The following is a 24,800-nucleotide window of genomic DNA, read 5'->3' as shown; positions in this document are numbered from 1 at the left end:
TCAGGACTTTCTTACTTTATGGTTCTCAATCTCACACATCAAGCTCAATTCCATTGTAGTTTTTGTGAGTCAAGCTTAAGCTTGTCATATGAGTTCAATAAAGCTTAATCTTGAGTTTGAGCCTAACATTGATCTCAAATTTAATATGACTCAAATTTGATTTAACTTACTTACACTCTTGAGCTAAAGCCAGGATGTGAGTTAAGATTTTTATGGTTATAAGAAAACTTAAAAGATTTACCACATACCATTGCTTAACCTTATATCATATATAAGTAACCAGTGAAAAGATATTTAAAGTGGTGGTGAAAGAACCAAAACTCGAATGCATTAATTTTTTTGAAGGCTTATTGAACGAGATTGTTAGTTTTTTCAAAAGACTAGAACCAATTTTGAATGACTATCTCTAAAACAATCATGTAAATATCCTCTCCAAATTTTCAAAGTGATGGGCAGATGAGTCAAATGACAACCTTATAGGCACTAGTGAGTGACAATTTGATAATGTTAGCAAACTTTGATGCTTTGTATAAACATTATTAGTGATAGCAGGCTATAATCTTATTGTTGTTAGGGGGCACCAAAATTTGTATCAACGATGGGTGATTATCTTATTGACATTAATGTGTTAACATCATTCGAAAAAGCTAACGCTGACCATATTGATGTCCAATCAATAATTTAGTTGATGGCAAGTAATGATATTGTTGGTATCAATTAACATTAGTGTTATTAAATACAATAAATTACCTACTTATGAGTATTTATAAACATTGTTGTTATTCATTATAAATTTCTTTTTAGTCAATAATTGTTAATAATGGAGTCAACAATATGCACTGGCTTTGGTGACAATAGTGAGTATTGATATTATTGGTGATGACTTGCAATAAATTTAATGTCATTGCTGAGCATTCATGTTTATTGAATGTATAATAATTAAAAGGTAGTAGATTAATAATGTTGGTTGAGAAATGACAATAAGCTAGCGGTGGTATGTCACAACAATCTCTACTGATAATAATTAACATCATTATTGAGCAGTGCTATATAAAGTCTTTATTTCTATTTGATATTTCCCACTAAATTTCTCTCTCATGGGTGCAATGAGAGTCTATTTTGTAATAAAAATTAATAGTATTTAGGTTAATTTTTTAAACTTCAAAAATATTACAACTTCATAAAAATAAAAATAAGTAATTTTTGGCTCATCAGATTCATCGCTTACAAAATTACTAGTTGAGTGTAGGTTCATAATATGTATAGATCATTTGATAATTTAAATAGTACTGTGAGGTCTCCAGCTATATTCAATTTAGGCTCAAATCAAATTCATTGTTGTCATTAGGCTCGCCTAATCAAAATATTAATTTCAATCATACGTTTGTTGAGAGTGGAGTATGGTTGATCCAAAATTTGATCATATAATTTTTTTATTTAAATACTTGAATCAAGATTTGTGGTTGACTGTATAAATTTTTTTATAACATACCATCAATAGATTAATAAAATAATAAATATTATTTTATTATATACTTTGGTAACAATAATTTTAACATTAAATGGGTTCGATGAAACTATATTGAGCTTTTTTTTTTATCAAGTTAGTCATGGACCTACCATTGATTCTCTTAGGTTAGACTGAAACATAGAGGATTCCTACTTAGCACATTATGCCCTTGGAAGGAACCAAGTCTCTCACTTATCACTTTGGCCTTTAAATGCACTGAGATAGATTCTTAATTTTATGTGATCCAATAGGCAAGTGGACCCATCTTACAAATTTTCTAATTTTATTATATTGACTCAATAAGACTTAATGTAATCCTAAGTTAGCTTAACTTAGTATATTCAAACCCATATTGAATATGGCTAAGGATTTCTTAAACTCTATAGATGATCCATGACACTTGTATAATTATGGACCCTTAAATGGCCTCATCCACCTTAGTTAACTTAATATTTTAATATTCTCTATCCATCTTGAACTATTTGGCTTAATGGATATTGACATTAGCGTCATATAACATTTAGCAATCATAGACCCTATTCCTAGCTTAACTATGCTTTGGGTGGACTTTAACTAAACTAGAAATTAATGGTCTTAAGACTCTTAGATTTTATTTAAACCTTAGATGGAAAATACACTTAATTAATTATACTTCTAATCATACCAATTTACCTATGGCCTGAAGTAGCATGATTAACCCTAGCCTAACATTGTACTTAACTAGTTTTTAATGTTGTGCACTTTAGGTGGTCTTTTTGAGGCCCTGAATTAAGTGATGTTAAATTTAATCTGACCTAAATTAGGCTCGAAACAACTAAGGTGCAACTCAACTTATATGTCCTGATAAATTTGATTTGCATATAAACAAACCAAATTAGAATGATGGTTAGTCCCTTAGACCCCAAATTAAGATACGTACTTAGCTAGACTAGCTATAGGGTAACCTTGACCCAAATTTGATAAGATATGAGCAATTTTTGTTTAAAGATATTTTGGCTTAATACAATTAATTTTAATTTAACACAAATATATCATATATTATTTGTCATTTTATTATAGAACATAATATGATCAAATGTGTGGTTGGAAATAGGGTGAAGAATCCCAAGATGCCGGGTTCAAAGAAAAAAAAAATCTTATAGAACGTAGAGATGTAATGGATTTATATATATGTGGATGGTAGTTAGCAAAGACTTAGGTTAGCCCAACCTTTACTTAATATGATATATTTTGGTCTTTTGGGGTTTTGGCCTAACCTACTTAACCTTAATTGTGCCCTTATAAACCATATATTGACTTATATTGTATTACAAAACATAAAGACCTAATATATTTATTATAAAGTAAATCAGACTCAACCAATACTTAAGTTAGCATAGCCCAATTTAACATATTAGATCAAATTAATATGACCTAACTCAAATGAGTTAGATACATATCATAGTTGATCTTAAGCATCCATAAGAAGCCAAATAACCCATTGGACCAAACTTTATGTTGACTAGGCATAGCTTAAACCCAAATAAACCCAATTTAGCTAGATTAAGCCTAATTACACTTAATCGAGTTTGAGTTTGCTCAATCAAGTCAAATTAAGCTTATGCTTTTCTTAGCCAAATGACCCCATGCATATGATCTCTTCCAACCCGCTATTCCTTTCCACCTATCACAACCTAATGTGCATGCTTTATATTCTAACTCTACATTTTAATCATTGTGCATGTATTTAACTTGCTTTCTCCCTACTCGCACACCTCTTATCATGCAATGAAAAATTAATAAAAGTGTGAGAGTAATATTTTTATATTATTTAAAAACTCAATTAATGCTAGAAAAAATTAGAAAATTTATATAATAAATATATGTTTTGATAAAATAATATTAAATAGAGCATGAAAATCACCCTGAAGTTAAATTCAACATTTTAGGCCATTAGCAAATATTTGTTGTAAGCCCCATTCTTTTCACATACCAATTTTATGCCGCATTACACACTCACCCATTTCATAATAGTTAAAAGGTATCCCAAAATTAACCTTTTTTGAAGATTCTAATTTCAAAATCCAAATTCCAATCGAATCCTCTTCCTTTGTCTGGTCCTCCTTCCGTCCACGTCAGGCGAAGTGATTCTTATCCACCCATTCCATCTAACCTCGCCTACAGTCGGCATTCAACGCCAGGTGTTGTACGCTGAACATTTTCTTACAAGAATCTGTTATCTTCACTTCCCGACTAACCAGCTGGCAAGCTCGGCTCCACCGCCAGCAATTGTTCAGAGAATTACGTCTGCGCTCGTAGCCACTGCACAGTTCACTCTCCCCTTCTTCTCTGTTCCCTCTCCAGTCAAATTAATTCTCTCGACGTAATGGAAATGCCCTTCAAAATTATTTCCCTCTATATTGCCGTCCTTCTCCTCCTCTCAGCCGTCTTCCTCCCCATCGGCGGCAAGAAAACCCTAGGGAACCGCCGCGCCGCCACCATCCACTTCGATGAATCACTGACCAACATCTGGCCGCTGCCGAAGCAGTTCACCTCCGGGAATCGTACGCTCACTGTTGATCCGGGTCTCGGACTTGATGTTCAGGGTTCCGGTGGGAGTTCTTCCATCGTGCTGGAAGCATTCGAAAGGTTTAAAAGCGTGGTTTTCAAGCAGCACTCCGGGTATGCTTGGGGGGAGCACGATATCTTGAAGCTGACGGTTGTCGTTGCTTCGGATGACGATACGGTTCGAGATTTTGTTTTATATTTTGCTGAAAGTTTTTGATTTATTTGGCTGTTGTTGTTTTATTGTTTATTACTCTGTTTTTGGGTTTACTTTATGGTTTCGGTTGTTTGCAGCTCCAATTAGGGGTGGATGAAAGCTATACACTTTATGTATCTGATGGTAGCGAAGGAGGCGGCAGAGGGAGGTTGTCGATAGTTGGCGGAGTTTCAATCGAGGTATGAAGTGTTTTGTTGGGCCATTAGATTATGGTATCGGCTTGAATGATTTATGAAATCGTACTATATGCGATTTTGCTGAATTTTGTTTGTTAGTATTGCTGCTTAAGTTATAGATGCCATCTGATACCCCCTTTGTCTGATAGCTCATAATGGAAATAATTCATGATTTTATTATCTATTCCAGTTTACAGAGTCGTATAAATTGGTTTTCCTTTTTCCGTATCTGATTTACTTAATGATCTATTTTGATTGAATTCCTCCTGTTTGTTTGATTTTGTTGTATGTGAATCTGATCAATTTTTTTTGCTTAAAAAACGAGCTGCAGTTATCTAAATGTTTTGATAGTTATATTAGTAATTTTGGATATCTTACATATTGAAATAGGACATAGGCATTAATAAATAGCATGAAAGGATGAAGATTAAGGATGGCTTGATATATGATAGCAGAGTTAACCTAAAACAACAGCGAAAAGCAATCTTTTTTTGCTGAAAACAAATAACTGTCACAATCAAACATGTTGGAATTGAGTAAAACAACAAAGGCACTCAAACAAACGCTCGCTGGGGCGGACTAGTTGTGTGGCTGCAGTTGGTGGCCGAAACAGGGGTATGTGTGGAAGGTTTAGGGGTGTGGCTGTAGGTGGAAAAGGGAGTTGCGGTAGTGGATTAGGCCGGTTAGCTGTAGGCAGGGATTTAGGATCGACCAAGAGTAGTTGGCTGTAGGTAGGGGGCAGTGTGAGCTAGTTACGAGGAGGAGAATGAGTGCTAGGGATAGGGAGGAGCCGATTGCAAGTATGAGGAGGGGAAAGGGAGGGGAATACGAGGAACATTGGAGCATGATATAACTGGAGTGTCCCCTGTCATCAGATACATCCGTAGCAAGAGAGAAAGACACCGATGACAAAAAAAATTGAAGCAAAAATAGACACTAACCAAGGAAAACAATATATATTAATAATAATAATAATAATAATAATAATAATAATAATAATAATAATAATAGTAATAATAATAATAATAATAGATGGCTAAGGGGGAGCCCTTCCCCTTGAGCGTCAACCCTAACCTAATAGAAAGGGCCTGCCGACCTTTGAACCTGCCCTGTTGAACCGGTTCAGCCTCCCTAGCCGGTTCAACACAAGGATGAGCCTCACGTCAATTTTGCCGGAGCATATAATGTATAGGAACTACTGCTTTCCAAGGAAACGAGCGCAGTATTTATTTCTATTAATTAATTGAGTCATCTTCATGTTGTTTCACCTTTGATAAAATATCTAATTATTCATTTTGTTTAATGAATTTTTGTTTACTTGAATTGCATGTGTATACAACATTTATTATAGAATGATGTGTACTGTGGAGAAAATTAATGGCTTTTTTTTGCTTTCAAAGCTTAGTTTTTTTTTTTATTATTACATGCCAATTTAGGAATTGCCGAGCAGTTTTTCCACTGTTAATTGTTTACATATTTACTTGCACTGTAGTAGAAGGAAGAATTCATATTTGTCTTATTAGAATTCTTATTAGGGTATTTACCTAAACACTATTGATTAAACTAAAATGCCAGTTCCCTTGGTTGCAAGCTCCACATAAAAGAAAAAAAAATAAATTCAGAAATACATAAATATGGAAGATATGTGTAATTCACTGTGCATGATACATAACCAAAATGCTTCACAAATACCCAAGGGCACGGAGCAAAACTCGGCTTCAACACTGCTCTAGGCCACAAAAAATTATTTTTTGCTTTTCCACATGATAAGATTTTCCGACACGAATGAGCAATATCCTGAGGTTGATCGCCAATCATGGATAGATCCAACCCAACTTGCATCCTCATAAACAACAATATAATGAGAAGAGTTGCACAAAAAAAAAAAATGAGCCTGTTGCGTCTTTTAAGTAATGAATGATCTTGTGGACAATATGAGCCCGTTGCGTCTTTTAAGTAATGAATGATCTTGTGGACAACTTTGAGATGTTGCTCATAAAGATTATGCCTGAATTAACTCACAATACCTACTGCGTGGCAAATGTCACGGTGAGCATGGGCGATGTAAATGCGTTTCCCATAAAACATTGGTATTGTGTCTTATTCACTAGAACCACATTGGGATGATCAATTAATTTCTCACTGGGGTCCATTGAAACTGCGACTGATTTGTATAAAAGTAGGTATTCTCTGTTAATAGATCCGCCACATATTTGCGCTGAGACAGGTAAATGCCTTGAGACTGTTGAACAACTTTCATGCCTAAGAAGTATGAGAGCGATCACAAGTTTTTTATTTCAAATGAAGTTGCAAGAATATCTTTCAGAGGCTCCAATGCTGGTGGATCATCGCCTGTGAGCACAACATAGTCGATATTAACAACAAGGATTGCAATTTCACCACTGAAGGAATATCAAAAGAAGAGGGTATGGACTTGGGCCTGAGATAAACCATTACCCATTATCACTTTTGTGAACTTGTCGAACCAGACAACTTGGGGATTGCTTCATTCCGTAGAGGGACTTCCGCAGTCAGCAGACTTGTGCTTAGGAGATAGCAGTGTCAAAACCTGGAGGCATATTTATACCTCCTCTGTGAGATCGCCATTTAGAAAAACATTTTTGAGATTCAGTTAGAGCGGTGACTTATAAAAATTTACAAAAAGAGAAACTTCTATATATTTGTGAGTAGTCTTTGAAAATTAATCATGCCCTTGTTGTGTTCAAAGGATCCATCAGAGTTAAACTTGGTGCTAAAAATCTAGCAACACCCTATCACTTTCTTACCTGGAGCAAGATCCACAACATCCCATGTATGATTCTACTGAACGAAATTCATTTCATCATTTGTTGTAGCTTTCCAGGAAATGTCAACTAATGCTGCTTAAATAGTGGATGACAGGTGATGATTCGTTAGGGTAGTGTCAAATGCTTTGTAGGTCGGTGACACTATGGAAAAAGACATATTGTTCCATGAAATAAAGAGAGCTTGCCTGATTACATACCTCATCAGGAGAACTTGCCTCCTCATTCAGAGTGGGGTCAATTCTCGGGATGTCACTCAGAGGGGATTCTCGGTCCTGTAAAGAGGCAGCGGGCTCCAGAGTGGCAATATGAGCGCGCCGAGCATAGAAACGGATGATGGGAGTAGGTTCTGGTTGTTTGGCAGGTGGCGAATCTAGAGAGACAGAGAGCTCATCGAAGCTTCATAGGGGTTAGATACATAATAATGTCTAAGAAATCAAACTCCCCCCCCCCTCAACACTTGAGCCAGTGACAGGGAAGTAGGGAACTTTTTCAGAGAATGAGATATTGACACTTACATAAAGTTTATTTACGGTCGGATCAAGACACCGATAGACTTTTTGAGTGGCAGAATATCCGAGAAAGACATTTTATAGACCTGGGATCAACCCAACTTCGATCAGTAGTGTTCCGAAGAAATGTCGTGCATCTAAAAATTTTGGGTTCAAGTATGGTGAAAAACCAATTGATAGGAAAACATGACATCATGATTGCTAATGTTGTTCTTAAGTTATTAGTTTTTGTGGGATTTGATTGATGAGATATGTGGCAATAAACACGACATCATTCTAAAACTTTTTAGGGACATTAGATTGAAACATAATGAAGCGTACTATTTCAAGAAGGTATCAGTTTTTTCTCTCGACAACTTCATTATTTCGAGGAGTGTCTGTACATGAGCTAAGATGGTGGGATGCCCTTACTTACCAAGAATTCACCTAAAACAGAGTTAAAATATTTACGACCATTATCGGTTCGAAGTATCTGGATTGAAATTTTGAATTAGGTCAAAATGAAGGAGTGAAAATTTTTGAAGGTGACAACAACAACTTCAGGTTTATCTTTTAAGATATAGACTCACGTCATTCGAGTGCAGTCATCAATTAAATTAAAAAACCACCATTTATTAGTGTAGCTGGGAGTGCGAGAGGGTCCCCACAAGTCGTTCTGAATAAGAGAAAAGGAGTGAAAGGCATGTAAAGATTTGGTTAAAAGTTCATATGTCGGTTTCCTATTGAGTTTCCAACACTTTTCTTGAGTATAATTGGTTTTATTACAGTAATCACAAGTGGACTTTGTGGCTCAAGGAGGGTTTGATGAGTGTTGAAAACTATTAGTGGCCAAGACAGATGATTCGACTGAAGTGGAAATGTCGAACATGATAATTCAGTGGCTCTCTTAGCGTGAAATTTCTGTGAAAGCAACACGAGCAAAAAGAAGGGGATCCCGACCAAGGATACCGTCTCGAACTTCATCAAGATCTCTGTTAAGACCTACTAGAAATTGGAACATGCCATGTGTTACTATAATTTTCTGAAAGAGGGAAATATCTGTCGGAGATTCCTATTTGTAATCATAGTAGAGATCGCATTCCATCCATAGAGCCATCAAATCATTGTAGTACCGCATGATAGTTCTCGATCCCTGTTTTGTCTCATGGATATTCTTGAACACTTCATAAATTTGGTTAGAGTTCCCTACATCTGCTTATATATCCTGAACTGCAATCCATAGGGCACTCGCAAAAGTTAAAAACATATACAACCGTCCAATCACGGTGTCCTTGAAATTGATTAAACATGATATGATAATGAAATTCTCCACTTTCCATGCTGCATATGCTGGATCAATCTTTGAAAGTTCACAAATCATGCCAGTGAGATAGCCAAATTTTCCGCGTCCTTTCACAAACAATGACACGGCTTGGGACCATTGGAGAAGTTAGAGCCATTAAGTTTATGGGTGATGATTAAGAAGTTCATGTGACTTTTTGTCTTTCGGTCTATGGAGGAATTAAGGTTGGTGTTGATCATCCAGTAGACTCAATTGCACTGTCGGAAAGAGGCTCGGTGGTGGAGTCAGTCATGATTCCTACTGAGCCAAAGTTGATGTGTTGCCGAGACATAGGAGGGTTTTGGCAGCAGGAGGGGAACTGGGCCAACTGGAATGGTTTGGTTGCAGTATACTTGGTCCTGGTTAGAGGGATTAGCTGCTGTAAATGCCAGCTGAGAAGTACAGTAGGCAAAATAGAGCAGAAATGTTTTTATTAGACCAAAAAAACAACTGCAATATACTTGGTAATCGCGGGAAGAGCTGCGGACAAAACCCGACTGGGACGTCTCGCGGGAAGAATCACGGGAAGAAGCGCAGCGGGAAGAAAGCTGGAAAGAAATGTAGAAAGGAAAGCCGATCAGGGCAACTGAAAGGAGATCCGACCAGTTGGAGGGAGATATGGCCTGCTGGAAAAGGACCGACAAGGGCTAGGGTTAGAACCATGACTTTCATGCCATGTGAACTTTAAAAAATAGAGTAACATAATTTATTGATAACAAATTGGTGAATAAATACACTTTACAAGATCCACATAAAAGAAAAGACTTAAATTCAAAAATACATAAATATAGAAATGGAGGAAAATAAAGAAAACAAATAAAGCTAAATAATCGAAGCATAAAGCTAATTATTCTAATATATATATATATATATATATAGAGAGAGAGAGAGAGAGAGAGAGAGAGGTCAAAATGATCATTTGACTCTTTGCAGGGGGCATTTTAGTCCCTGAGCTTATGAAATCGTCAATTTAGTTCCCAAACTCTTTTAATATGGGTTAAAATAGTCCCCGTGAGAACTATTTTAGCCTATGTTAAAAGATTCTAGTGATTAGTTTAGCACTTTTATAAACTTTGTGATGAAAAGGACTGCAGCTAAATAATCAAGGGACTATTTTGGCACTTTACTACACACACACTACTCTCTCTTGATGGAAGTAAAAAAATCAAGAATCTGTAAATCTATACATTGTTTCTTTTCTAAAATATTTTGCATCAATTCACGTATTTGAATTTTGATTACTTCAAAACGTGTATACATGCTGCTATTTTATTTTAAATGGATTGCTTATCATCTTAATATTTATTTCTTTGCAGGCAAATACAATATATGGTGCACTGCGGGGTTTGGAGGTACACATGTGTTAATAATGATTGTTACTGTGGCTTCCTCTTATCATTCGTCAAGCAATGTTCATCTTGCCTTGTTGATATGCAAAAGGCTATTGGCCACACTGCAAATTTTGTTACATTCCAACTGAGTAACATTTCTTATTCTGCCACATGCTTGAAATTTGAATAAGAAAACTCAAGTGCAAGAGAAGGGTTCAATTTTCAGTCTCTAATGTGTCTACGAGCTTCATGGGCAAGATTTTGCATACTTTATGTAACAAAATATCTCAAAATATCTAATTTAATCCTTGAGAGTGCCAAAAAAGAGCAATTGATTTTAACTTAGGAGAAATAAAACTAGCATGCACGACACATTCTTATATCATATAAAAATAATAAAATAAATACATGAAGAATGCGAGGATTTATGTGGTTTGGTCAAGATTAATCTACATTTAGAAGTATGCCGACTTAGGTGTTCCAACTCTATATTGAGCCAACATTACCTATAGATAGCCAAGTCTCCAATTACCACCGTTATGCCATTTGGTGTGTTGTGTTTGATGGTCATACTGCATGGAAGTTTTTGAACAAGAGCTAGCTGAAGATTGTGTTATAAGCTTATGGAACATGGAGCAATGTGAAATCCTCTCATTGAATGTTGAGAACTTTTTCATCCCCTTATGACAACCCCTTTTCGATAATTGGTGTTCCTTAGAGAATTTGACTAGGTTTTCTTCCTTCTAGCAATAGGAAGTTCCGGGGCTCTACCTCATGCAGTCAACAAGTTGTTGGGAAATCACCTTCAAAAAGCTATCCATATTGATCAAGATACAACGTACATCATAATTATTGATGATCAAATGGACAATGATCATGCCATTCTAGAGGTTTCAGGCGGGAGGGATGTCATAGCCCAACTGACCACCCCGTTAAGGGTCAACTAAGGTGCAATAGAGACGAACAATTCAGCCAGACTAAATTCTAACAAATACTCATCCTGATTTGCAGAATCAAGATCTAGTGAGTGATGAACTAGACTAACTAAATCGCTGCAAATATAACTGATATATTGCATTTCATAATTCATTCATATACATCATCCATCGGAAGCGTGAAAAGTCATAAGTCATATCATCAAAATATATAAACTATACAGAGTTACTAAATCTGAAATAATAATAGTACCTACTCAAAACGTGTACAAGCTTTCAAAACAATACAGTGCAAAATATGTACAGATCATACTTGATCATTTGCCTCTGTGCTTAATGCTCCTTCTTGAAAGGCAACAACATAAAGTGATCAACGAATTCATTCGCCTCAGTGCTTATTGCTCCTTCCTGAAAGGCAACAACTTAAAGCGATCAACGAATGCAAAAAAATATTCAAGGCTAAAATAAAATTTTATACAAGAAAATGAAATAATATGCATGCTCAAGTGAAACTGTACATGTCTACACACGAGTCATAACATGCTAGCATAATAGAGAACATGGAAGAGTATGTAGTGTAAAAATTAAGAAAGACATGTAAATATATATGTTATAAACATGAAATCATAAGTATAATCAAAAGCATGTTTATAAGCTATTTAACATATGTAATCATAACAATGTCATTTCATAATAATGTCTCTTGTAAATGCATAGACATTAACTATTTTCATGTTCTATCATATTATTTGTTGTCACTTTGCCTCAAATTTCATATAAACTATCGATAAATGTTGCCCCCAATATAATAGTTATTAATGACCCATATGATACTAAACGGTTCCCAACGTTTTGTCACCGCTTGATTAAAATGGTTTTAGAATTTTACCGCCGCCCGAACATCATGAGTCGGGAATATCACATCTCTGCTTAGCGTACTTGCAATTACTCATGTAATAGTCTACTCATAACATTTATTGTAACATTTCTTATAACATAATACCTGTAGCAAACATTTATAAACATTCATACATCACATATATGAGTTATAGCAAATGAATACCCACACACAATTATTTCGTAAGCAGTCACATGTATCATAACATTGTAGTATCATATGCATTGTAATAAAAACCAACTGACATCCATACATTCCAAACAAATATTCAACTATAATATACAAGAAGTCTAAATGCAACAATGTTCACATAAAACCTATAATATTATTTTTCTTAAATTAACATAAGATTATTTCATTTGACTTGACGGAGCAGCCCTACAACGAGATTTCCCACGCTCATCTCAAGCTCGTCGTCTCGCATAAACAATCTAAGAATTCATAATCATCATGGGAATTCATGAAATCCGAGCTTGTATTATGATTTAACCAAAAACATCCTTTAAACACCGACACACCTCAAACGGGCTTCTCGACATAAATCCGCCATTCGAAATTCACCTATTGTCTTCCCAACTTTTCCTATCACCCCAATCTTCTTTTCTTCCTCGACAATTTTGTGCTAAAGCCCTTACAGAAGTTTGCAAACCACTTTCGACACAAGTTCCCTTCGACGACCGCCAGAAACAAAAAAATATATGAAAATCGACGCAAATGTGAAGATGAAAGTGTGAGAAAGGAAAAAAGCTTTTTAAATAGCGTGAAAGATAGTTTCAAACTTACAAAAATCTTCCCGGAGTTCCTTGCTGTGAATTATAACTTCCTTGTCATGCACCAGGATCATGAGCTGCGCTTTGCGCTAAAGTAATCGAGCGCAGTGGCTTGCAGAAAGAAGAAATCAGGATACGGGTCTTCGTGCGATCGAAACAAAGAGCAAGGAGAAGAAATTCAAGGCTCTAGAGGCCATTCGATCGAAACCAACATTAAAAATCGAGTGATAAGCGGTTGGGAACAATAATAATGCGAAGTAGGGAGAAGATTAGGGCAAATTAACGATTAATTAAGTTAATATAACTTCTAAATTTTATATCTACTGATCCATTCATAATTTATATATAGTGCTTTATATGAAATTGATCTATTCAACGTGCACAATTTTATAAAAATAATTTGGTTGAGTTTCAGGGGATGTGAAATTGGGGGTATTTTTTGCTAAATTCTTTACCTGATTTCTAGAATTTGGGTGTTACAATGGAGGCCTTAATCTGTAAAAGAAATAGTGAAAAATGGAGAATAACATGTTTGATGTATCTCACATAGTCGGGCTATTGGAAGCAATGATGATGGATGGCCTCTAAAATGATAAACCCCATCATGGCGCCAAACAATTTTATAGTTCAAATCCTTTCATGATTTAGTTGATTGACGAGTAGTGTTGGTGGTTGTTCTTTCAACAATGCAGTGTGGTCAACATTGTGTTTTGGGTAGAGGTTGTGTCAAGCATGCCAAGAATTGCTTCATGTGATCCTTCTCTAGTAGCTTCTCTAGGAGCATCTTCACGACCCGACCATTTTCTTGTCTCCTTTCTTATTATGTCAGGGGCTAACCTTTTAATTGTTGGAATTTTTTGAAGAGAGAACAAATAGAACTGGGCATCAAAAGTTCTTTTTTTTTGAATGCCCGCCAAAAATTTAATAACTTTATATTCAAAGTGGGTAATAGTTTCTTAAGGCCTTTGGCATAAAAAAAGTGAGATCCCTCTTGATTCTAATGGCCAAGACAACAACGATGAGATCGGCAGTTATGGTTGCCTCAAAACTTATCATGGAAGCCTTCCTTGTAGAAGCCTTGTATCGTTAGTCACTTCGAGGCTGGTTGGGTTTGTCATGCTAATTAGGATGCTATTGACAAGTTTTGAGAAAATAGGCTGAATGCCTTTTTCCTTTGCTTTCATTCCAATATATAATAGTCTGTACAATCTAATTTAGGCACATAATAAAGTGTATAATCTATTTTAGGTAGCTTAATGCGCAATCTAAATATTCAGCTAAGAGGAAAGATCTGTGCAATTAAAATAAAAAAATTTAATGCAACAATTCAAAGAAGGAAACTTTTAATTATGCCTGATTTTATTTATTCTTACTCTGATATCCCTCCTCAAATTGATTGTACACTTTTTTATGTACCTAAATTAGACTGTACAGACTATTATTTATTGGAATGAAAGCAAAGGAAAAATGCATTCAGCCTTTTTTCTCCAAACTTGTCATGGTATCAGAGTTAGGGAGCAAACCCTAGATCTTATTTTAGCTTGCTTCAAATTTGGCTTCAGCTTTGGCTTCAGCACTACTTCCTAGATCATCGGCTTCGGCACTATTTCCTAGATCGTCGGATTCGGGTTCGACACTCACGGCTTCGACACTCACGACTTTGGCAAACCTTAGATCTTCAACTTTGGCTTCGACACTCACTGCTCGATGATCGATGGCTTCGACTTCCTCTCTCTAGTTCGGTCTCCCGCGTCTGGTTCCCGCTTCTGCCTGATCCCGTCTCCCGCGTTCGCTTTTACCTGATCCCCTTTCCCGCGTCTCTCGCGTGCGGTTTCGTGTCCCTTGTCTGGTTTCAGCTTCTACCCAATTTTAAGGATTGACGACAAATCAAAGGAAGCATTTCAAAGTATTTCTGTCTCCCGTAGCTGATTTCTTGGAATATTGTCTTCTTTTATTGTCTCCCGTGCTTGATTTCCGCATTTCAAAGGAAGCAATAAAGGAGATTTCCTCCAACATATATTTTATGATCACAAGAACCCTCTTCCAGCTCCGCCGCTCCTTACACCGCCTGAGTCACACCTCCCTATTCACGCATCAGAAAGCCGAATTTTGGTTTTCTTTGATTTTCTTTGGTTCTTTTTTTCGGATCTTTTGGTTTTTCTTTGATTTTAGGTCAATCAAATTTCGATCAACAACTTTTTCGATAATCAACTTATGAGTAATAATTCTGTTAGAATGTCTTTTGAGTAAATACATGAAATCTTGACTATCAAATTTATGGGAAAGAATTATACAACATGATAATTTCAATTCAAGATGTTTGGTGGCATATTGACGAGTCTTCTCTAGCACCTACAGAGCCGAAACATCTTGGGCAATGGGAGGCAAATAATTGTTTAATTGTTTCCTGGATCTTGGGATCCATTGATACTCATATTGCGAACAACTTACGATCATTTGACACAGCTAAATAAATGTGGAAATATTTGAAATACGTCTATAATCAAAATAATATTGCAAGGCACTTTCAATTAGAACTTCATATGAGTAATTATAGTCATATCAATTGAATAATATTATTTTGGCTTTCTCAATTTATGGAGCGAATATTCTAGCATTATCCATGCTATGTATCAAAGGAGAATTTAGGTAGTCTTCAGGCTATTCATGAAGAGAGTCGTCGTGGTCAGTTTTTGATGAAGTTCAAACCTGAAGTTGAAACTACTCGGGCTGGGTTGTTGAATAAAGATCCGGTTTCTTGTTTACATGTATGTTTTAGTGAATTACTGCGTGAAGAACAAAGATTGACGACATAAACCGCTATTAGTACAACCAGTGGATCATCAAAAATAGTTAATGTTGCATATGCTACTCATACCCGAGGAAATGAAATAAAGCAGTGTCACAGCTGCAAAGAATTGGTCATATAGTTCGCCAATGTAGTAAGAAGTTATGCAATTATTGCAAGAAAAATCAACATATTGTTAAGGAGTGTCTTACACTACCTCAAAATCGCAAATCACAAGCACTTTATGCTATGGTGTCGACTCTCACAATTGTGGTTCGACATCGACAGTTGCTGACAATAATATGTTCTCACACCAGATATGGTTCAATAGATGATTCTCTCTGCCTTTTATGCTCTTGGTCTTCAAGGGAAAGTTAAGACTATTAGTTATGTTCCCTCTCATTGATTTTCTGATTCCGACGCCACGAATCATATGACCGACACATTTGATTTATTACATAGTCGATACCCGTGTACTGGTATTCAACATATTCAGGTTGTTGATGAAAATAATATTCTAATTACGACAATTGGTGATATTTGCCTTTTCTTCTGACATGTCTTGGTTTCTCCTAAATTATCTACGAACTCACTTTCCGTTTGTTAAATGGTGGATAATAACTGTGATGTACATTTTTCTCATGATTGTTGTGCTGTGTAGGGTCAGGTGTTGGGAAAGAAGATAGCAAAACAGACTAAAGTGGATAAGTTATTTCTATTACATTTTTCGATTCCTCGGACGTTGTCATTTGCTTCTTCAATGGTTGAAAATAAGACTGGCTTCTGGCATAGACGATTAGGTTATCCAAATAACGTTTTTTAAATCATTTATTGCAAAGTGGTGCTCTTGGTTCTATAGATAAAAGTTTATTAGTTAACTGTTCTTCCTGTAAATTAGGCAAAAGTAAGACATTGCCTTTTCCTATTTTGGACAATCGTGCCAATAAATGTTTGATATTTTATTCATAGTGATGTTTGAGGAATTATACTGATTATTTCACAGCTCAATTTAAAAATTTTGTGACATTTATTGACGATTATAACCAATTCATATAGATCTATTTTTTGCTTTCTAAAGCATAAATGTTTATCATGTTTCAAACCGTTGTGACATATATTGAAACTCAATTTTCCACTTTCAATGAACCTTACGGTTTGACAATGGTGATGAATATATGTCTCATGAATTTTAAGCATTTCTTCATAACAAGGTTATTATCTCGCACCGTTCATATCTGTATACACTTCAGCATAGTGAAGTTGCCGAACAGAAAAATCGTCATATGTTGGATATGGTGCGCACATTGTTGCTAGAATCTTCAGTTCCAGCTAAGTTTTGGACAGAAGCTTTATTTGCTGCAGTTTATCTGATTAATCATTTACCATATCAAGAATTGAAGTTTGATTCTCCCATCGAATTTTTGATAAATATCATAATTATCATATGCTACATACTTTCAGATGTGTTTGCATTGTTCATTTACCTGCTCATGAACGTCATAAGTTGGCAGCCCAGTCTATTTGATGTGCCTTTATGTGTTACAGTCATAATCATAAAGGTTTTGTGTTTTGACTCGATTAATAATCGATGGTGTTATCTCTCGGGATGTGATTTTTATTGAACATGAATACTATTTTGAGCATCATCTTTCGACATCTGACACTATTATACTTCATCACTTTGATGTTTCTTCTTTTGATAAACGATTCAAGCTTGACCTTTTCTACACACGGTGTCTGGCCCTTTCGTCTCCAGTCATTCCCGACCCTGCCCCTGAAAATGCTCCAATGATTCATCGACGATCAACTTGGCACGTTCGTCCTCCAAATAGATATGGCTATTCTGCATGTTTTAACTAATATTAAAGTTCCTACATCTTATTCTCAGGCCACTAAATAAGCTTCTTGAATAAAAGCCATGCAAGAGGAGTTTCAAATACTTTAAGACAATCACACTTGGGATATTGTTTCATGTTCTGCAGACATTAAACTCATTGACTGTAAATGGGTTTATTTCCTTAAGGTTCGATCTGATGATTCTCTTGACAGATATAAGACACGATTGATAGCTCTTGGCAATCGACAAGAGTATGAGATTGATTATAAAGAAACCTTTTCATTTATGACTAAGATGACCACTGTCCGACTTGTCCTATCTATTGCTGCATCTAAAAACTGATCCTTACGATAAATGGATGTCAAGAACGTATTTTTGCATGGAGACCTCAAAGAAGATATCTATATGACTCCTCTTCCAGACTTGTTTTCTACACCCTCTCATGATGTTTGTAAGCTCAAATGTCTCTATGCGGTTTGAAATAGGCTCCACAAGCCTGGTTTGAAAAGTTTCGTAATACTCTTCTTAGCTTCTCTTTTACTCAAATTCAGTATGATTCTTCATTATTTCTTTGCAAGATTGACTAGGGAATTGTCTTTATCAGTCTATGTTGATGATATTGTCATCACAGGATCTGATACTCAATTGATGTCTCAGTTACAGAAGCGTCTTCAGGGGAAGCGTCTTCAAGCGTCTTCAGGGTTCTTTTCACATGAAGAATTTGGGTTCTTCAACTTATTTCTTAGGCCTTGAAGTTCACTCTTCTCCTGCTGGCATTTTTCTTCACCAACATAATTATACTATGAAACTCATTGCTTTGGCTGGGCTTCAAAAAGATCATCCTGTTGATACTTCTTTGGAAGTGAATGTCAAATATCAACGGAATGAGGATGATTTTTTATTTAATCCATTTCTATATCGACAACTTGTTGGGAGTCTCAATTATCTAACCATCACACGTCCTGATATTTCATTTGCTGTGCAACAAGTTAGTCAATTTATGCAGGAACCTACATATTTTTATTTAGCTGCAGTAAGCTGTATTGTTAGATATTTGAAATATACTTATCATCGTGGTTTGTTCTTTTCTGCGAAGTCTCCTATTCGCTTAACAATCTATAGTGATGTTGATTGGGCTGGTTGTTTTGATACACGTTGATCTATTACTGGCTGGTGCATGTTTCTCGACAACTCTTTAATTTCTTGGAAGATTAAGAGACAAGATCGAGTGTCTAAGTCATCTAATGAGTCTGAATATTGCGCTGTCATTGGCTTGTTCTGAGAACATTTGGTTTCGGGGTTTGTTGGCTGAGCGTGGTTGTCTTCAAATTGAGTCTACTTCTCGTTATGCAGATAATACCAGTGTTATCCAGCTTACTACTAATCCTGTCTTTCATGAGCGCACGAAACACTTTGAAGTAGACTGTCATTCTATTCGAGAAGCCTATGATAATGCTGTCATTTCTCTTTCTCATATCTCATCTGATCTTCAAACAACCGACATGTTCATTAAGGCTTTCTCTCGGCAGCGTCATTAGTTTCTTGTTGAGGGTGAGATGCAGCTGAAGTTGGGACTTTGCTGATAGGAGATGCATCATGATTTCATTGATATAAGTAAAATTTGACACACTCTACAACACTACAATGATGGTTGATGGGTCCTTTTTTGCAATGAAATGTTCGAACGTTGAATTGTGCTGACCCACTATCAGAGTGAGCTTATTAATGACGAACTTGGAGTTGGTGAGTTGTCAAGTGGGTTTGTTACACACACACACACACACACACACACACACACACATATATAACACACACTCACACACATATATATATATATATATATATATATTAAACGTTCAACCTCAGTCCTATAAAATGATTCAGTCGTTGCTTCCCATGATAGATGGGTTTTGGTTTCGGTGTTTCTGTGTTGCTGCAGTGCCGCTACAATAACTGCTTCTATAAACACGATACTAAGATTAATTACAATTTTAGGAATTTATTTAAATACAAATAACCTCTATGTATCAAAATGAGCAAAATAATAGAAGTTTATGAAAGTAATTTTGGTGATTTTCGGAAGGTGCAAATAATGATGTATAGTTTAAAATTGAATTTTAATTTACCTTTTTGCCATTTTTAGGTAGTACACAGGAAAATTCCATGAATTTTAATATAATTAGAAACATCATTGTCTGTTGGGTGGGCATTTATGGTCGTTCTTGTTAGGGAGCACAAATGAGGACGATGGTGATGGTAGTTTGCTACAGGAGATCGGACACTCTTCTATTGATTTCTTAGCCAAATTGAGCTTGCATCAACGAGAGCGCCAAAATATGTGACCGGTCAGAACTAGTTAAGGATGATCAGTGTATTCACTAGTGTAGGTCCTGATTTGTTTACGTGAATGGAGAAGGAATGTTTTAATTGAAAGTGACTAACGGGGAAGTTGAGCGTTCAAATTGCATTACCTCCTAACAAAGGAAGTGTTGACCATTCAGAGAATTGAGAAGCTAGAATTAAGAGTGGCAAAAAGAGTGAATACTTGCTACACAAAGATCTTTAAATGATCCATTTAGCAACTTACATCTATTCTAAGGCGAGATGGGAAGAATTCCACTAAATCTGAGGAAGATGATTATAAACCCCACTCTTATCAGATTCCCTCTCTCTTTGGTTACAATCTTGCAAAGTTATAGTTTGTTTTGAATTCATCACCTTTCTTGCTGGTGAAGCCCACAAACGGGTATTTATAGGCGCTTTATTGGCTTGAGAAGGGTTTGGGTGGAAAACAAGCAGGAGCCACGAACCACCATATTTGTCGATGACATGCATAGTGGGCTGTGTGGCAAGTTCTAGAGTGATCAGGCATTGAATGGCAAGTATTGGATGCTTAGTTGGCTGGTGATTCGTTATGATGCATGGGAGAGATGATGATTTGTGGCACTCCATAGAACCATCTGAGAGTGGCTGCCAGTTCGTACATGAAGTGTACATTTTAAGTCTTTTGATGGGCTTGACTGTTGAGTAGGCGATGATGGTTAGTGCGGCATTGGTAATAAAATTAGGATCTTTTGGAGTCTAAGGAATCTGATCAGGGATATTGAATACTCTTGGGGCTTTCTTGGGACCCCGATTTTATTGTAGCTCTTGGATTATTCGACCAGGCCTTCTCCTATATGACCGACTAGGGAACAAAGTAGTTCAACACTCTATAAGAGTTTAGATTGATCTACGAATCAACGTTGAACCGATTTCTTCGAGATATCGTTTCAAATCTGACCAGCTAAGTTCCACAAGTAGACTTAGCAAGACTTTAAAGCAATAAACAACTCTAATGAGGCAAACAAATTGGGTGCTACACTCCAAATATTTATGATTTAGAAAATTCTTTATTCATTTTGCTTGGCTGAAACAAAATGTCACTGTTGTATTGATACTGAAAGCACATATTTAAGAAGTGCTTGTTTATATTGTTTTGCAAGTTTGCATGATGGTGAGATGCTTTTATTGTTGACTTGATATTTATGAATAAGTAATATATGGGGCATGCCACATTGCCATTTATGTTTATTTCTATATTCCTTCTTGCGAACAAGTTTTTTTTATCCTTGTATAAAAGCTGTTAAATTGTTTTTCAACTGATCTTTATAAATTCCAGACTTTGAGCCAGTTGTTTACGTTTAATTACAAAACCAAAACTGTAGAAGTGAATAAGGCCCCATGGTACATTTATGATGAACCCCGGTTTTCCTTCCGCGGGTTGCTTCTTGGTAAAGAAATAGTTTAACCTCAAATTTGATTTGTTTATGTCTGGAGGTTTTGTGCTTGATATTAAGAACTTACATAAATATAAATGCACTATATCATTTCAGACAGCTCCAGACATTTCCTACCTGTAAACGTCATCAAGCAAGTAATTGAATCCATGTCTTATGCTAAACTAGTAAGTAGTTCTCTTTTTTAAATCCAAGTTTTTCATTGTTTTCTGGATAATCTATCACTATTTTATCTTAATTAGTGTTCTTGTTTTTGTTCAATAGAATGTTCTGCATTGGCACATCATAGACGAAGAATCCTTTCCTTTAGAGGTACCCGCTTATCCAAATTTATGGGAGGGTTCTTATACGAAGTGGGAGAGATACACGGTTGAGGATGCTTATGAAATTGTTGAGTATGCCGATTTTTTTGTTTTAATTTACATTCACCATGGTGTTGCTTCCCATGTTATATATTATGATTGCAGAATACCTGAAATTGCCCAAAAATATCTGAATATGTTGAGTTAAGCTCTTAAAATGTTTTAGTACACTGTTAAACCATCAGAAAAAAATAGATCGTCATTGTTGATGAATGCAGTTAATATCCTAGTATCTGTTATTTTGCAAATTGAAAGCTTTGATATACTTCTTGTACAATGTTGGAAGTAATATTTTTTTTATTTTTCTGTTTAATGTTGCAAGTAATCTTTTGTACAATGTTGGAAGTAATATTTTTTTTATTTCTTATATATTTTTTATTTTTCTGTTTAATGTTGCAAGTAATCTTTTGAACGTGAAAGCATTGCAACATTTCATAAAACCACAATTCATTTGAAAATTTAAATTTACATCATGATTGCATTTACTGACGTTTAGAAGTTGAACACCTAGTGGTTGAATGCCACATAATTTTACTATTTTAGTCTATATGGTAACGATAGCATGGAGGTGTTATTCTCTGTTAATTTGGTACCCCATTACTAGGTATATATGGTTTGACATAGCTTCAATTTGGTTCCAAGTTCAATTCGTAGGAAGCTTCAATTATGTGCTGAAATTGAGGATAAAATGTGCTTTTATTTAATTATTTGAATTGAATAGTACTGGAGTCCACCCCTATTGTTGGCTTCAACTAATTTCTATACATATGATTCCCTTACATCAACGCTGTTTCAATTTTTCTGGTTTCATGCTAATGTGGATCACGTTATCCCACAGCATTATGGCAGTTCAGTCTATTGCTTAGGATTCTGCTTGAAAGGGCCACTCGCGATTCATTTTATTGTTTAAGTGGCATGCGGGCTACAAAAACTAATTTTTAAGTATTTTCTTTGACTTTTGCTTAGGTTTTAAATTAAAATTTGCACATAAATTCTATTAACATGTCTTGACTTGAGATAATTTTTTGTCGGCCATATCTATTGATCTGGAGTTAAGAAATCCATAAATAGTTTTCCATGCTCCAAATTATTCAGCCTTTGGATTCAATAATTTTATTTTATTTTTATTTTCAAACTTCTTTACATGTTTGATGTGTGCTTCCTTTTAAAAGCAGCATAATGTGACTATATAATTGCAATGAAAGTTATTGCTTTGTACCTATGTTTGGCATTTTTTTTGGGTGTTTTTTTTTTTACTTTATCTAATTTCTTGCAAATAATTTTTTATCGGCTTGCTGGAGTTCTAGATTTTGTTTAAAGTTTATGCAATTAAAATTTTAAATGAGGTGGAGATTTGAAATTGCTAAATGATTTTGTTGTTTGAATTTCTACTTGATCTTTTTAGATTTATTCAAAATTTGCATTATCATTTAGGCTTTATATCTGGTCTTTTCTTATCTGTATTTAAGGAAGTGAGTTTTTTATTTTATGTTATTTTATGATTGTTTTGTGTGAATCCTAAATTTTTTTGTGTGATATATATTCTTTGCATTATTGTAGTTACTCTAAGAAGCTAAACCTTATACGTCCTACATCACATAGATAGTGCATTACAGTTAGATGTTATAATTTGAGAGGTAATATATAGAATTTTAAGATTTATTCTTCAAGTTAACTTGAGCCGTGTATGATAAAAATGTAATTTATCAGTTTTTCTTGGTGCTCAAGGAATATGTTGGAAATAAGACACAACCCGAGGGGTCAATTGTAGAAGGATATATAACCGAGGAAACAATATAATTTTATTTTAGATATTTAAAGGGATCTCAAATAACACTTATGCTCATGAGTACAAAGTGACCATTAAACGAGTAATTATATTATAAATTGTGTAGTTGGGAAATTTCATTGGAACGGACTACAAAATTTTTCTTGGATGAAAGATTTTAGTGCAAACCCATAGATACATGTTTTGTCATTATGGTAATATATCATCATATAGATAAACCTTTATTGGTAGTGAGCAAAATAAAAGATACACATAAATTTTTTTCTTTAGATATTAAGAAACTTATGAACGAAAGATCTCATAAGTGATTCAATCAAGAAATACATTTTTTAACATGTTGAAATGTAAATGTATTTTGTTTAATACAGCTTATTATTCTTTATAGATTAAAAAGTCAATAATCCTTTGTTACCTGATGAAATTATAACACTTGCAATTGAACTTAACAAAGTTGCGTAGAGTTCTAAGGGATTTTATATAAATGTTAATAAATTTTATATCTTTTCTTATGATGATAATAAGAGAAATCAAAATTAGTTACTCCAACTTATTTTCTATTGATAATATCATACGTTGTATGATATTATTGATATTAGTTACTCCAGCTTATTTCAGGTTGTCCTGCTCAAATGTTAGTGGCCGATCACAGATACTATTGAGACTGAGAAAGACCAATTTGGACTTGTTTTAGTAAACTTTTTTACGTTTAATTCGTATTGGTGAAAAAATAGAGCATGGTCCATTTATTTTCTTTTCTCAAGTGGAGCCGGTGTTTTACGTTCAAGATCCTAAAATTAAAATTAGAAGTTTTTATAAGAGTAAAACAAAGATATATTTTTTATTATAGCATAACCTCTAATAGAGAAAAAATGAGATAAATTTTTAAAGTTGTATTGAACTTATATAGTCATTCTATATTATATGCAGTTTTGATCTTAATTGGAGTAGGATTTTACTTCTCTTATATTTTTATTTGTAATTTCTTAACAAACTATAAAGTATGCATGATCTTTTATTATGAATTATTGATTTTTTTATGTTAGAATATTAAAAATAGTTTACTTGTATATCATGAATTTAATTAACTTATAAAAAACATATATAACATGAATTTAGTTGTATTATGTTTCTATTGATTAATACATCTTTATTTCTATCTTTTACATGCATGAATTTAGATCTATTAAGTTTTAAGAAATTTTACAAACTTTTGGCAATGTGAATTTT

At 34.8% G+C, this 24,800-nt stretch overlaps 1 protein-coding gene across 1 annotated transcript in view; it reads left to right on the top strand.

Moving 5' to 3' along the window:
- The first annotated feature begins 3,676 nt into the window (after window positions 1–3,676).
- The window catches only part of LOC110020592 (beta-hexosaminidase 1), a 51,111-nt gene continuing 29,987 nt past the window's right edge, over window positions 3,677–24,800 (top strand). The window contains exons 1-6 of the mRNA XM_020718747.1: window positions 3,677–4,235; window positions 4,349–4,450; window positions 10,401–10,436; window positions 21,305–21,416; window positions 21,519–21,589; window positions 21,687–21,817. Coding sequence (XP_020574406.1) covers window positions 3,876–4,235; window positions 4,349–4,450; window positions 10,401–10,436; window positions 21,305–21,416; window positions 21,519–21,589; window positions 21,687–21,817 — 812 coding nt within the window. The 5' untranslated portion in view covers window positions 3,677–3,875. The remainder of the gene's footprint in view (window positions 4,236–4,348; window positions 4,451–10,400; window positions 10,437–21,304; window positions 21,417–21,518; window positions 21,590–21,686; window positions 21,818–24,800) is intronic.

The sequence above is a fragment of the Phalaenopsis equestris genome, unplaced genomic scaffold (assembly GCF_001263595.1).
Source record: "Phalaenopsis equestris unplaced genomic scaffold, ASM126359v1 Scaffold000104, whole genome shotgun sequence".
Lineage (NCBI taxonomy): Eukaryota > Viridiplantae > Streptophyta > Magnoliopsida > Asparagales > Orchidaceae > Phalaenopsis > Phalaenopsis equestris.
Note: the sequence above shows the minus strand (reverse complement) of the source record. Positions and strands in the feature narration are given on the sequence as shown.